Source organism: Dendropsophus ebraccatus, chromosome 11, assembly GCF_027789765.1.
Source record: "Dendropsophus ebraccatus isolate aDenEbr1 chromosome 11, aDenEbr1.pat, whole genome shotgun sequence".
NCBI classification, from domain to species: domain Eukaryota; kingdom Metazoa; phylum Chordata; class Amphibia; order Anura; family Hylidae; genus Dendropsophus; species Dendropsophus ebraccatus.
The window spans coordinates 9,795,754-9,810,879 of NC_091464.1; the positions used below are offsets into that span (position 1 = coordinate 9,795,754).

Genomic DNA, 15,126 nt, shown 5'->3' on the forward strand with positions numbered 1-15,126 from the left:
GACACATAGATAGATAGACAGACAGACAGACAGACAGACAGACAGATAGATAGATAGATAGATATTTCAAAAAAGGCCCGTTGTATATGGGTAAATAAACCTTCACTTTTTTGCATTTTCTATTGGAGTGCCAAAGCATTTTTTTGAAATATACGCATATACCCTGGATCGGGGTTAGACTGCGGGCGCCCGCCAACTTATTTGAGTGCTGCAAGGAATTTTGTTTTTCTTGATAGATAGGTAGGTAGGTAGATAGATAGAGATAGATAGATAGAGATAGATAGATAGATAGATAGGAGATAGATAGATAGATAGATAGATAGATAGGAGATAGATAGATAGATAGATAGATAGATATGTTGGTAGTTAGCAGTACCTGGAAACTGTTTATTAGTTTGGAACTCCTGTGTCTGTGCTCCACGATCCTCTGTAATGATAAAAGAGCATTTAAAAAAAAAAGCAGGGTCTAAGTTGTGAGCATTGTCAGGTATTGGAATAGGAACTTTGAATAAGAGAACAAACGAAAATTGTATATAGTGAATAAAAACAAACACTGCAGAAATACTTGATTTATCACTTAAAGCGACTCTGTACCCACAATCTGCCCCCCCCCCAAACCACTTGTACCTTCGGATAGCTGCTTTTAATCCAACATCTGTCCTGGGGTCCGTTCGGCAGGTGATGCAGTTATTGTCCTAAAAAACAACTTTTAAACTTGCAGCCCTGTGTCAAATTAGCGTGGCCTAGAGTGTCTGTGCATTAGGATTGCAACACCCCTCCGTCCCTCCTCCCCGCCCTACTCATCATTAAGAATGTCTCAAAAACAAATTCTCCTATTCATCACCTGTGTGAACACTGCACATGAGCTGGATCGTTAAGGCACTTGTGCAATGTTCAGGTGAGGAATAGGAAAAATCCTTCCTGGGGTGTTCCTAATGATAAGGAGGGCGGGGAGGGGTTAAAGGCCTAGGGCACACACACTCTAGGCCACGCCAATTTGACACAGAACTGCAAAGTTAAAAATTCTTTTTTGGACATTTTTTTTTTTTTTAGGTACAGTTTTCTTCCAAGTGTATCACAATAATTAATGTATACTATTACAACTTGTAGGCCTTATTTTGTCTCTGATGGTTATGTGAAAGAGAAGAGATTATAAGCTGTGAAGTAATAGATGGTAATTTATTGAACCTTCAATCAGAAATAGTGAATGGGGGGGATGACTCATATCCTTTAATTCTGTATTAGTAGTTGGCAGGTTTTTTTCCCTTTAAATATTTAATTTATTAAATTTTTTAAGAAGACAAAAACAAACATACACCATACAAGTACATAACAGGTACAATAAATAGCCATATTATCTAGAAACAGCTGTTACTATATTAATATACCTGCAATATACATATACCCAAACCCACCCCCCTTCCCCTTTCCTTAAGAAAACACAAAGACGAGGCATACAACACTATCGTACAGATTACACAGATGTCAAAGACAACGTTTTCAGCAAAGAAGCAAAAGCTATTACTACAGCTACAACAAGTGTAACATTCATAAATACATAGCCCCCGTGCTACCTTAATCTCTGAGAGCTATCGCGAATCAAAGGAATTTGCCCCTATTACAACATTGAATCTATACGGATATGCAGGTTTACCTTAAGTCTTCTTAGCCTCGGCAAAGAAAAACAGTTAAAGAGGAACTGTCACTCGCCGTGCCGGGGTGACTGGCTCCCGACCCCCCATTACAGCCCTCTATACTCACCTGATCCCGCCAGGTCCCACTTCCTGATCCGGTCGGGTGACGGAGATATGAGCGCCCGAAGCCCGGTGCGCACGCTCACAGGAGAGTCCGATACCCATAGAGAATGACGGAGCATCGGACTCCCCATTCATTCTCTATGAGCGTCGGACTCTCCTGTGAGCGCGCGCCGGGCTTCGGGTGCTCATATCTCCGTGACCTGACCGGATCAGGAAGCGGGAACCGGCGGGATGAGGTGAGTATAGTGGGAGAAAGAAGAGAGGGGGAAAAAAAAAAAGGATAACACCACTCCGTATTCGTGTTGCTAGTTATATAACCCGAAGAGAGTAGAAAGGCCGAGTCACCATTTCCCCCAAATTTCAAATTCAAAGGTCCTGATTCGAGTTGTAGAAAGATAGAACCTTTTCTCATACTTCAAAATTTTACAGGTCAGAGCTTCCCATTCTTTTAGGGACGGTGGCTCTCCTCTAATCCAAGCCCTCATGATCAGTACCTTTGCGATAGTTAGTAATCGTAATAGAATCAATCTGTCCCTATTCGTTCCCTCTATGCAGCCCAGCACAATTACTACAGGGTTAAAAGGAATATTAATTCCGAGTTTGGTTTTATGGAGTGCCAGAATCCCTGAATTTTAGGACAATTCCAGAGCATATGGAGAATATTTGCTTCCTCCATTTTACAACGTGGGCATCTAGAATGGTCCTGAAATCCTATCTTGAATAATACACAAGGGCTATAATACAAATAACAAACAATTCTAAACTGAATAAGTCTAAAACTAGAATTCAGAGATGCAATTGTGACATTTTTATGAATCTGTGACCATTCTCCTGTTAAATCACCTAATTCTTTTACCCATCTTTCATGACTTCTATTATACATATTACCATCATTAAAGTGCTTAATACTACGGTATAATTTCCCTAATTCACCTGCTTTATTACCCTTATAATTAATAAGAGATTCAATTAAATAATGTGTGTATATTTGCAAACACTGCTTATTTTGTGTACATTCCAGTGCATGAGATAGCTGGTAATAGTGCAATAAATAATTTGTGTTAATACCATATTCCTGAGTTAGTGATTCTAATGCTGGGTTTACACGAAACGATAATTGGCCCGATCGTACAATTAACAATGTCGGAGTAACGATTTTTTTTTCATAACGATCAGCGTTTAGACGGTACGATATATCGTACGGAAAAATCATTTTGCGATCGTTTTGCAATCCCGCGCCCGCAGCCCGGCCCGCCCACAGCCCGGCCCCCCGCTCAACCGCAGCCCCCTGCGCCGCCCCGATCGCCACCCCCGCCGCCGCTCCGATCGCTCTCCCCGTGCTGATTGGCTGAAGAGGAGCCGTTTGAAATTTCTGGCTCTCCTCTTCAGCCAATCAATACGCTGAGGAGGGGAGTCGGGGATTTCGAAGACCTGCTACGCAGAGCAGGTAATGTATGCTCGTGGCCGGGGAGGCGGGGGCGGAGATCGGAGCGGCGGGGGTGGCGATCGGGGTGGCGGGGGTGTCGATCGACCCCGCGCAGGGGGCTGCGGATGAGCGGGGGGCCGGGCTGTGAGCGGGGGCCGGGCTGCTATAGGCCGGCGGACGGACTTTCGCGCGACGTCTGTTTACACGGAACGTTCGGCGAATTTTTGGCGGACGACGAACGACGATTTAAGAACAAGATAAAAGATCAGAATGAACGATTTCTTGCTCATCGTTCCATCGTTCGCTGCGTTTACACGTACGATTATCGTTCAAATTCGATCGTTATCGTGCAAATTCGAACGATAATCGTTACGTGTAAACCCAGCATAACCTTTTCAATTTCCCCTTATCAATTACCTGATATATTTTGGTTACACCCCACTTAATCCAAAACCTTTTATCCACAATCCTATTCACCTCTACCAAATCTACATTCCCCCATAGTGGTGTATACTTAGTCCCTCCCGTAATACCTGCGTGTCCCTTAAACATATACCATGCCTTGCGCCATACCTTAATATATGGGACAGAGTGTCCCCTGCGCGTATCAATCCCCTCCATTTCTAGACAACCCCATAGATCCGACTCGGGCATACCCAGTGTTTTTCCAATTCCTTTCCCCAGATCTGATTCGGCGTGGCGCATTTAAGATTTGCATCGCACAAAAATAAATGCGGAAGTCAGGCAATGCGCATCCACCCTCCTGATTTAAACCAGTCATTGCATGATATCCTCTACGTGGCCTTTTTCCCCCCAAATCAAATGATTTATAAGGGTCTCCATATCCTTAAGCCATATTTTTCCCACCCATATTGGGGTAGCTTTTAAAACATACAATATTTGGGGTTGCCAGATCATCTTCACTAATGATATCCTGTCTGCCATGGATAAGGGAAGCTTCAACCACGTATCATTCTTTTTTCTTAGCTTAGTAAATAAGGGTTTAAGATTATTTTCCGCGAATTTTCCAATATTCTGCGATATATTTATTCCCAAATAAGTAAAACATTCTTGTGGCCCCAAAACTTTTAAATTATATTCTGACAATACTTGCTCCTCCCCTAAATTCATAATAATGGACTTCGTCCAGTTTATCTGCATGCCCGATACCCCTCCGAATTCTTCAAACCTCCGGATGATATGTGGTATGCAGACAGCGGGGTTCCTGTTGTAAGCACGTCATCCGCATACAACAGGATTTTATCCTTTATACCATTCAAACCAAACCCCATTATTCTGTGATCCTGACGGATGAGAGCAGCCAGAGGTTCAATGTACAATGCGAACAGGAGAGGAGACGCAGGACAGCCCTGTCGCATGCCACGAGTCAGGCTGATCCCACCCGTCAGTTTGCCATTCATTAATAAATTCGCTGATGGAGAACCATATAATAATTTGATCCACCGGATTAACAGAGCGCCCATCTTATATTTCTCCAGCACCTGCCACAGGAATCCCCACTCCACCCTGTCGAAGGCTTTAACAGCGTCAATCGACAGGATGGAGCGGGGCACTTCCTCCTCATACTGTAAGTTTACAAACAATCTCTCGATGTTCGTACGACCAGGGATAAATCCGCTTTGGTCATCGTGTACCAAGGTCGAGATCACCTGCTGGATTCTGGAGGCCACAATCTTAGCCACAATCTTGTAATCTGCATTTAATAAAGATATAGGGCGGTACGAGCCCATATCTAATAAATCCTTGTTTTTTTTGTGGAATATTACAATTGTAGCGGAATTCATAGATGTTGGCAGAAATCCGGTACTACAGGATTCATCAAAAACATCCTTCATTATTGGCAACAACACTTCCGAGTATTTTTTATAAAATTGGATGGGGATTCCATCGGGGCCAGAAGCAGATCCATTAGCTAGTGAAGAGAGTGCATGTTGTATTTCCCCTAACACAAGGGGTCCATTGACTTTCTCCCTGTCTTCACTTGATAATTCGGGTAGTTGTAAACTGTCCAAAAAATCCCCTAGTCCAGTATCTGAATTAATCCTTTCAGATTTATAAAGAGCCTTAAAAAATGCATAAACTCTCTTTCTATCTGCTTTTGTCCCTGCACAATTCTCCCCTCTGCATCCCGAATTAGAGACATATGGGGCCTAGTATCATCCTGTGCTCTCACCACATCTGATAATAATTTCCCCGGCTTCCTCCCTTCACAAAAAAATTTTTGTCCAGAGAAAAAAACCCGATGTTGCGCTTTTTCGTTCAGAAAGGCTGCAAGCCGCTCTTGCGCATTTTTCAGGTCCTGCAATGACTCATCCCCTAAATCCTGACTTAATTTCTTTTCGGTCCCCTATAAGCTCCCTTTCTTTCTGACTAAATAATTTTTTATTTCTCCAGATCTCTTTTTTGGACATTAACTGCATCACCTGCCGAGCATTACAGATCTTGGATTAAAAGCAGCTATCCGAAGGTACAAGCGGTTTGGGGAGGGTTGATTGTGGGTACAGAGTCGTCAGAAAAGGAAAACTATGTATGAAGCGCTTGTTCTCAGCGCCAATCTTTTGATCCTTGTAAGTCTCGCTGTTATTGAGAAATAAAATCTTATTAAAATATGTAACTTATCTACTTTGGGGGGGGGGGGGGCGTTCCTAGTGGGACAAGTTGAACTTTTTATTGGTACCATTTTGCAATACATTTTTGGGGGTGAATTAACAAAATACTGGATTCCTAGCATTTTTTTTTAAACAGCGTTCACGGTGGGGGATGAACAATAAAATAATTGTATTGTTTAGCTTGTTACTGACGCAATGATACCCTATATGTGTTTTTTTTTCAGGTTTTATTTTGGGAGGGGGAGAGACTTGTATACAGTGGTTATTAGATCACTACTGTAATACACTGTGCTGGTCATCTAGTGCAGCATATTACAGCTTCTATTCAGCGCTGTACCCAGCTGTGCTGCAGACACGGCCAGGTACACAGCCATCCGTAGCAACCCTGGGGGCTTTATCAATTAGACCCATCAGCATTGGAGGCAATGGGGGAGATTTATCAAACATGGTGTAAAGTGAAACTGGCTCAGTTGCCCCTAGCAACCAATCAGATTCCCTTTTACATTCCTCACAGACTCTTTGGAAAATGAAAGGTGGAATCTGATTGGTTGCTAGGGGCAACTGGGCCAGTTTCACTTCACACCATGTCTGATAAATCTCACCCAATGTTATATACAAACTGTGTTTAAATGTCTGCACAAAATAGTCGAAGTTAACAGAGAAAACATTTTAAAAAGAATTTTTGGAATGAAAATACTGAAATGTATTGACAGGAGCTGCTTGCTCCATTGTGTGAACTGACAGGGTTTTCTGTGGCCACAGAAAACGGACATGTCAGTTTCTTGCGGAGCAGCTAGGGATTCCGGTCAGGGTTTATACACTCTGGCTGGGATTCCCTCAGCCTTCAGTACAACGTTCCGCACTAATCACAGCCATTGCAACAGCTGTGATTAGTACGGAACTTACGTTGTGTGAACTTAGCCTAAGGGTGCGTTCATACTACGGAATCTGTGTGGATAACATTCAGCGGATTCCGCCGCACCCTCCCGTTTGACTCTCCATCCTAGATCCCATTCTATGCTCAGGCACATTCCGCCATCTGCCCAAAGAATTGATCTGTTAATTCATTGGGTGGATGGCAGAATCTGCCTGAGCATAGAATGGAATCTAGGACGGAGAGTTAAGCAGGAGCGTGTGGGGACGAGCGGCAGAATCCATGGGATGTTATCCGAACAAATTCCGTAGTGTGAACGCGCCCTTAGTTTATAAAAAATCCAAATCTGATGATCCCCCACAGCAACATCATGTACAGTAATACATTGTATAGACACATCTATATAACGTTTAATGTACTTTTAATAGAAAAGACGTTTTTTCTTATCCGGGGTTCCCCTTTAATACAATATTACTCTGTAGAATAGGAATGTTACCACCTCTACAACCTATACAGAGTATTAGACGGCAGTACCTGTTAATTGCAAGTTAGTATCAAACTGCCGTGTCTGTTCCATACACTCACCATCCCCTGTAATGATAAAAGATTTTAAAAAAAATAATTAGATTTTATGAACACAATGAGACAATGTAAGTGTGTGCTTTTTAGTTTAATTTTCTCGGCTTCATATAATGGTGAAAGGTTGGCGCACCTGCCCTGATACACTGACGGTACGCCTCATCACTTAGAGTACTATTACACGGGGCGATTATTGTGCAAAAAAAAAATCGTTATATTGTTTGTATTTAACCGATAATCGTTGTGTGTGAATGCTGGCAACGATCAAGCGACCAACAAGAAATCGTTCACGTGTCGTTGATTTTTTGCTGACACCAAAATCCTTGTTAGACGTTCGCTAATCGTTCAGTGTAATTCCACATCGTTCGCTGTCCTGTTGGGATCAGATGGAGGAAATAATCGTAGTAACAATCGTAATTAACGACTATTCTGTATAATATGGTGAACGATGTCAAGTTGCTCTCGTTTGCGATCGTTTGTTTAAAATCGCTTTGTCTAATAGGACTCTTATAGTTACCGTTTAGTATCCTGAGTGCACATCCTTTCTGTGCTACATATAGAAGCATGGACTCCCGCTTCACTGCTTATCCACAACATGTTTAGTTAAAGGGAACCTGTCACCCCTGCAGCCAGGACCGAACTCACCCGACCCCCCGATAGAGCCCTGATGCTTACCCCCTCCTGCCGGCCCACTGCGGAGAAATCACCGCCCGCTCATCTGCTCCCCCAATATGCCTGGGTGTCGGGGTGCCAGGTTCCCTTTAATATTTGCTGGATTGGGTGCAGAGGGCCTCACCCAGCAGTAATGGGTAAGTAATAATGATGCCGGAGACCACACACATTGACACACTAAATGGTAATAGAGAAGCGAGGCGTAGAGGAGAAGTTTTACTGCCCATTGCACAGGAGCACAGGAGGGGAGTCTCTGTACATACGTGTAATTTACTAAAAATTCTGATTCAGAAAAATGTGATTTTGGGGGGTAATTGGGAGCACAATGGTCCATCTTTGGGTAATAGGTGCTATAATATGGCTCCATACCACTCAGAGGTCAGATATATGGCCATATACATAGAACCTAGGAATTACATTGTACAGTATATACTGTTGGTCCACCTTGGTCCTAGCAAGTGCCAGAGATTTGTAATTTACTTCTATATATAAATCTCAAGTCTTCCAGTACTTATCAGCTGCTGTATATCCTGCAGGGAGTGGTGTATTCTCTCCAGTATGACACAGTTCTCTCTGCTGCCACTTCTGTCCATGTGAGGGACTGTCCAGAGCAGCAGCAAATCCCCATAGAAAACCCCTCCTGCTCTGGACAGTTCCTGACATGGACAGAGGTGGCAGCAGAGAGCACGGTGTCAGACTGGAAAGAATTCTCCACTTCCTGCAGGACATACAGTAGCTGATAGGCTCTGGAAGACTCAACATTTTTTAATAGAAGTAAAAAAAAAAAAAAGTGAACTGCCCAATTAATCTGGGTTTGCATGGTGCAATACCCTTTGATGGATGACCACACCATGGGTATTGCTTTCCATATCCATGAAATGTATTCCTTTTTTTTTTTACTAATTCTCCTCTTGAACTATAAACGATAACACCATATACAACACAGGGTTTCCAGCTAGAATAATTGATTCATTATACTATTCTTTTTGGTTAGTACAGCTGCCCCTAAGGAAGGGATGACTGCACCTTGTACATTGTAATCACTGGGAGCCATACAAATACAGGGGCTGTCAGCCGCAATTGTATGCGAGAGCTAGAAGCATAGGAGACTGTCAGCAGAAAAGACCACATAGTCCGTCTAATCGTCAGAGGTTTGTATAAAGCGATATTATGGACATGGAGCTTAAAGGGGAACTCTCAGCAAGTTAGACGGATCTAGCCTGCGGGTCTCCCCCTATTGTGCTCGGGGCACTGAGGATGAAGGTATGTCTTATTGTCCTCCTTCAGTGTATTTTGTACTTATATACACAGGCTAATCAGGCAGTTTGGAGCACTGGGGGCGGGGCTACCGCCCCAGAGCACCAATCCGCCAAGGCAGGCCAGCTGGGATTGGTGCTCTGGGGCGGTAGCCCCGCCCCCAGTGCTCCAAACTGCCTGATTAGCCTGTGTATATAACTACAAAATACAATGTAATATCCTAAGATCTCCGTCCTTGAAAGGGACTGATCAGCGAACTAGATTTGTCTAACCTGCTGATCGTTCCCCTTTAACAATGCCATTATTCACCAGCATCGTACCTTTACATGGTGCCAAAGTGTCCTGTGGGGGACCAAGTGTACTGCTCTCCAGATCCATATCTAAAGCAGCTTGGGCTGTATATACAGGGAGAAATACGTCAGACACAGTCGATTTTATTCCATTTGAAGAACTATGGAAGAGATTTATCAAACATGGTGAAACTGGCTTAGTCGCCCCTAGCAACCAATCAGATTCCACCTTTCATACCTCACAGACTCTTTGAAAAAAGAAAGGTGGAATCTGATTGGTTGCTAGGGGCGACTGAGCCAGTCTCACTTTACACCATGTTTGAGAAATCTCCCCTATATCCATAGCAAACTGAACATTTCATCCAAAAACCTCAAGACATTAAATACAAATGATTTTCTGCTGATTTTCTTGCAGGAAGTCTTTTTTATTTCAATCAACTGGTGCCAGAAAGTTATTATAGATTTGTAATTCACTTCCATTTAAAAATCTCCAGTCTTCCAGTACTTATCAGCTGTTGTATGTGCTGCAGGAAGTGCTGTATTCTCTCCAGTCTGACACAGCGCTTTCTGCTGCCACCTCTGTCCATTTCAGGAACTGTCCAGAGCAGGAGAGGTTTTCTGTTTCAATCTTTTTATTAAATTTTTCATATAATAAATGTCAGAATTACAACATGATATTAACCCCTTAAGGTCAAAGCCAATTTTCGTTTTTGCGCTTTTGCTTTTTCCATTTTATGTTTAAAAGTCCATAGCGCTTGCATTTTTTCACCTACAGACTTATATGAGCACTTATTTTTTGCGAAAACAATTGTACTTTGCAATAACAGGCATTATTTTTCCATAAAATATGCTGCGAAACCGGAAAAAAATCATTTGCGCTGTCAAATTGAAAAAAAAAAAAGAATTTGTTTTGATTTCGGGGAGTTTTGCATTTACGTCGTTCGCCCTATGGTAAAACTGACTTGTTATGTATGTTCCTCAAGTCGTTACGATTACAACGATATATAACATGTATAACTTTTATATTATCTGATGGCTTTTAAAAAATTCAAACCATTGTTAACAAATATATGTTCCTTAAAATCGCTCCATTCCCAGGCTTATAGCGCTTTTATCTTTTGGTCTATGGGGCTGTGTGAGGTGTCATTTTTTGCGCCATTATGCGTTCTTTCTATCGGTATCTTGATTGCGCATATACGACTTTTTGATAACTTTTTATTACATTTTTTCTGGATTTGATGCGACCAAAAATGCACAATTTTGCACTTTGGAATTTTTTGGCGCTGACGCTGTTTACCGTGCGAGATCAGGAATGTGATTAATTAATAGTTCGGGCGATTACGCACGCGGCGATCGCAAATATGTTTATTTATTTGTTTATTGTTTAATTTATATTTATAAAATGGGAAAAGGGGGGTGATTTGGACTTTTAATAGGGGAGGGGATTTTTTATTAATAAAAACACTTTTTTACTTTTTTTTTTTTACATAAACTAGAAGCCCCCCTGGGGGACTTGTATATAAACAGCACTGATCTCTCATAGAGATCAATGCTGTGTATATACACAGCAAAGATCGATTAGATCGGTCATAGATTGCTTTGGCCTGCTGCAGGCCATAGCAATCTATTGCAGAGCCGGAATCAGCGTCATTCCGACGCTGAGGCCCGGCACGGCCAGAAGAATGGATCTCCCCCCCCCGTCCGTTCTTCTGGCTGTGCCGGGCATCAGCGTTGGATCCGACCCACTAGACACCAGGGATGTGAAGTGTAAAGCACTTCAATGCAGCTGTCAGGTTTGACAGCTGCATTGAAGTGCTTAATTAGCCGGCGCGGCAACGGGACCAGGTACGTCATGGGTCGCTAAGGGGTTAAAGTTGCATCAAAGATATTTGATATATCATATACAAAACAAGTCAGAAACAACGTATATAGAATAGCAGGAGACCTATATATCTAAAACAATGTTCATCAGCATAGAACATATTAATCAAAGTAAAAAGGTATTTGCTGCTGCACTGGAAAGTTCCTGACATGGACAGAGGTGGCAGCAGAGAGCACTGTGTCAGACTGGAGAGATTACACCACATAGAAGTAAATTACAAATCTATATACATACAGGTGGAGTGCACGACCAAAGAGAGGCAGCCACTCCCCCAACTGGAAAACAGAAATGGTGGGTCTATGGTGGGTCTGTATCTTGCTGTTGCATTTTTCTGTGTTTTTGTGTGTTTGCAATTTCAGCCATGGCAACGTGCTCCTGCCTAGTGTGAACAGTGTTCTAGGAGAGCTGACCAATTTTTTCCTTTTTTTTTCTGTTTTCCAGTTGGGGGAGTGGCTGCCTCTATTTGGTCGTGCACTCCACCTGTCTCACCCAGGTGATGCAATTATTTTTGCAGGTATTAGACGGATCTTGCATGCCCAGAGCATAGGCGTATTATACGCCATGGAGAGGCCATAGTGTACATACAGTGTAGGGTCTGCCTCGATATGAGTCCACCTTATCGTGGTGAGGCAGTTTACGCTGTTTGCAAATAGTAACCAAGAGACTCATTATTTTTGTGGGAATTTTTTGGGCAGTTGGGGGGGCTGCTTTTAATTATTTTCATGTCTATGGTGGGTCTGTATCTTGCTGTTGCGGTGAGCTGTTGCATTTTTCTGTGTTTTCATAGATAGTATGAACCTGTTTTCAGTTTAGTTTAGTCACTGTGTATGTAGTATCACCTCTCGGACTAAACCATACAGGCATGATAGAGAGAAGGAGCCTATGTCATTGGCCAGAGAAGTAAGGGAAAGGAAGACCATGTGTGGGCACTGCTGGGGGACAGCCCAGCTCTGGCCCAGCCCCCTGAAATGGAGAGGGTGGGAAATACCTGTGCACCATGGCGGATACTACCCAGAGCTCAATAACAGCCCAAAAATATTTAATGTACCAAAACCAGGACGTTTTTTTTTTTATTCTTTTGGCAGTGTCGGTACGCTTTAATGAATGAAAAAGTAGGTAATCTCATCTTATCGGATCCTTGTAAGATTTAGCGAAATTCAAAAACTTCAAAAGTGTTTTAGTCAGCTAACAATTGAGTCTAAGCTGTGCTCGGGATCCTAAGACAATACAATACAGATTTACGGTTAACGATATTTATTGTAGGAGGTGCTTACCGTTACTTCTGTCTGTGAAGTGCGCCAGAAATAACACCAAGAGTGCACAGCCGCCCCGAATCCCTCCCAATATATGCATCTTTCAGACCTAAAACAAAATGTTTAATGTGCCAAAATAGCAATATACTTAAAGACATATGCACATTCAAAACACATAGATGGTGGATTTGCTGTGCTACTCAACCAGTTGGGCTTTGGATCACACCAAGGAGCGAAGTCTAAGTGCCGCAAGGTCTTCACCTTTTATCCCGCTCAAGGGACACCAAGGACAGCAAGAACACCAAAGATGCTCCACAAGTGTGGTCCCTATGTAAGAAGTGGTGCAAGGCATCGGGGAACAGGCCCAGTATATGTGATCAGCAAGTTGGGTCATCAGCAGGAGAGGCAGCACAGCACCAGGAATGAGACGGGTATCGTAGTCAGGCAGACGTAGCATAGTCAGGCAGAAGTAGCGTAGTCAGGCAGATGTAGCGTAGTCAGGCAGACGTATCGTAGTCAGGCAGATGTATCGTAGTCAGGCAGATGTATCATAGTCAGGCAGACGTATCGTAGTCAGGCAGACGGCTTCTGAGGCAGGTCAGGCAATCTGAGTGGCCAACAGGACAGACAGAAGGCACCAGCAGATGGGGACAAGCTGCCTCTATAAAACCAGAGCATGTGCCCTAGTGGCCAAAGGTGTCATTGCAACAGGGACCAGAAGGAGGAAGAAGATGCCAAAAGACACAAAAGCGAGCAGGCCCGAGATCACTCACTTACTCCCACCTTCTCTGTCAAGTCCATCAGTAGGACCCGCTGTGACGACAAAGCTCAAGGGCAGCACAAGATCAGTGCAAAACCAGGCAGGGGCTGGACTGGACCCAGAAGGCGGGACTGGGTGAATACAGAAGCCATGCGTCACTGGGGGAAGGAGATATTGGTGCACTGGGCCCGCCTCCAGAGCATCAGCAGACATCCTCATTTGCATATTTAGTGTAGGTGTTGGGAACCAAGAAGTGGATTGAAAAAGAGAATCTAAGTGGTGGCGTGCACCAGGTAGTAGGAAAAGCTTAAAGTGACACTGTCCCCCCTTTTTTTGCATTCTGACTTCCCTACACAGGTGTAAACGGTAAATGTAGCAGTTCTCACACCTTATTTTATATCATACGTTCAAGTAAAAAGTGATATTTTATCAACTGCAGATTGTGCTAAGTAGGCAGCGCCACTTAACCCCGCCCACAACACCACAGTTGGCCCCGCCCCCACCCCCTCGCCAAACATTGGAACAGGTTGGCCTAAAGGAATAGGCTCCACCCCCCAGTAGGTTGGGCCTATGTGCCGATGACGCCCACTTAGCACAATCTGCAGTTGATAAAATATCACCATGACGTATGATATAAAAGAAGGTGTGAAAAATGCTAAATTTACCTTTTACATCTGTGTAGAGAAGTTAGAATGCAAGAAGGGGGGGACAGTGTCACTTTAATATATGGGTTGAAGTAATACATCCACGTTAGAACATTTCATGTTACTTTAAAGTGTCACTGTCGTTAAAAATTTTTTTTTTTTTTTTTTTTTTTGCAGAAATCAATAGTACAGGCGATTTTAAGAAACTTTGTGTATATTAGCCGAAAAATGCATTTTTATCATGAAAAAGCAGTTTGAAGCTCTCCCCCCTATCTTCATTGTTCTCTATGAAGAGGGGAGGGGTGGAGGGAGATGAGGGACCAAAACGGGACAACAAAGAGTTAACTTACAGCTACATCACCGGGCTATCTCCTCTGATGTCAGCACTGACCTCTCTGACCTCTGAGTAGGCTTTCATACAGCTTCCACTGTGTAATCCTTTGTTCTCTGCTTTCTGCTGACTAATCTCCCTCCTTCCTCCTCCCCCCTCCATAGCACAGACAGGGCCCGACTAATGTAAAACAGCCGAGATTTCCTGATGATGAGCAGTGGATGAGAGAGGAGGGGGGAGGTTTTTTGAATGCAGATAATGGCATATTTGCCTAATAAACCCAATTACAAAGTTTCTTAAAATCGCCTGGACAAAAAAAAAAAATTTAAACAACAGTGACACTTTAACCCTTAGATGACCGTGGGCGTACCTGTACACCCTGACCTATGAAGCGCGCTCTGCTCCGATGAGCAGCCGACACCTCACCGTTAATGACATTTTATTAATAATTAATTGCCAAAAAAGGATTTCATTAAAAAAATCTATAACATTAGAGAATCTGTGTAACCTGCATATGGTTGTGTTCAGACTGACCTATAGAGTAATAGTATCATGTCACTTTTACCATATAGTGCATTATGTAGACACAGGAACTCCCCAAACGTTACCATATTGCATTCTTTTTTACGATTTCACCTATTTATATCTTCATAAATAATAATTTGGGATTCCGTCATACATGTTATGGTAAAATGAAAGACGCCATTACAAAGTACAACTATTCCTGTAACAAATAAGCCATTACATGGCCCTGTAGATAGAAAACTGAAA

General features: G+C 42.9%; 1 protein-coding gene across 1 annotated transcript in view; it reads right to left on the bottom strand.

Annotated features, from left to right (window-relative positions):
• Positions 1-15,126, bottom strand: part of LOC138767539 (C4b-binding protein alpha chain-like) — a 106,596-nt gene that overhangs the window by 77,377 nt on the left and 14,093 nt on the right. Inside the window, exons 3-6 of the mRNA XM_069945095.1 lie at positions 12,642-12,729; positions 9,516-9,590; positions 7,222-7,278; positions 377-427 (exon numbers count right to left, since the gene is read on the bottom strand). Coding sequence (XP_069801196.1) covers positions 377-427; positions 7,222-7,278; positions 9,516-9,590; positions 12,642-12,720 — 262 coding nt within the window. The 5' untranslated portion in view covers positions 12,721-12,729. The remainder of the gene's footprint in view (positions 1-376; positions 428-7,221; positions 7,279-9,515; positions 9,591-12,641; positions 12,730-15,126) is intronic.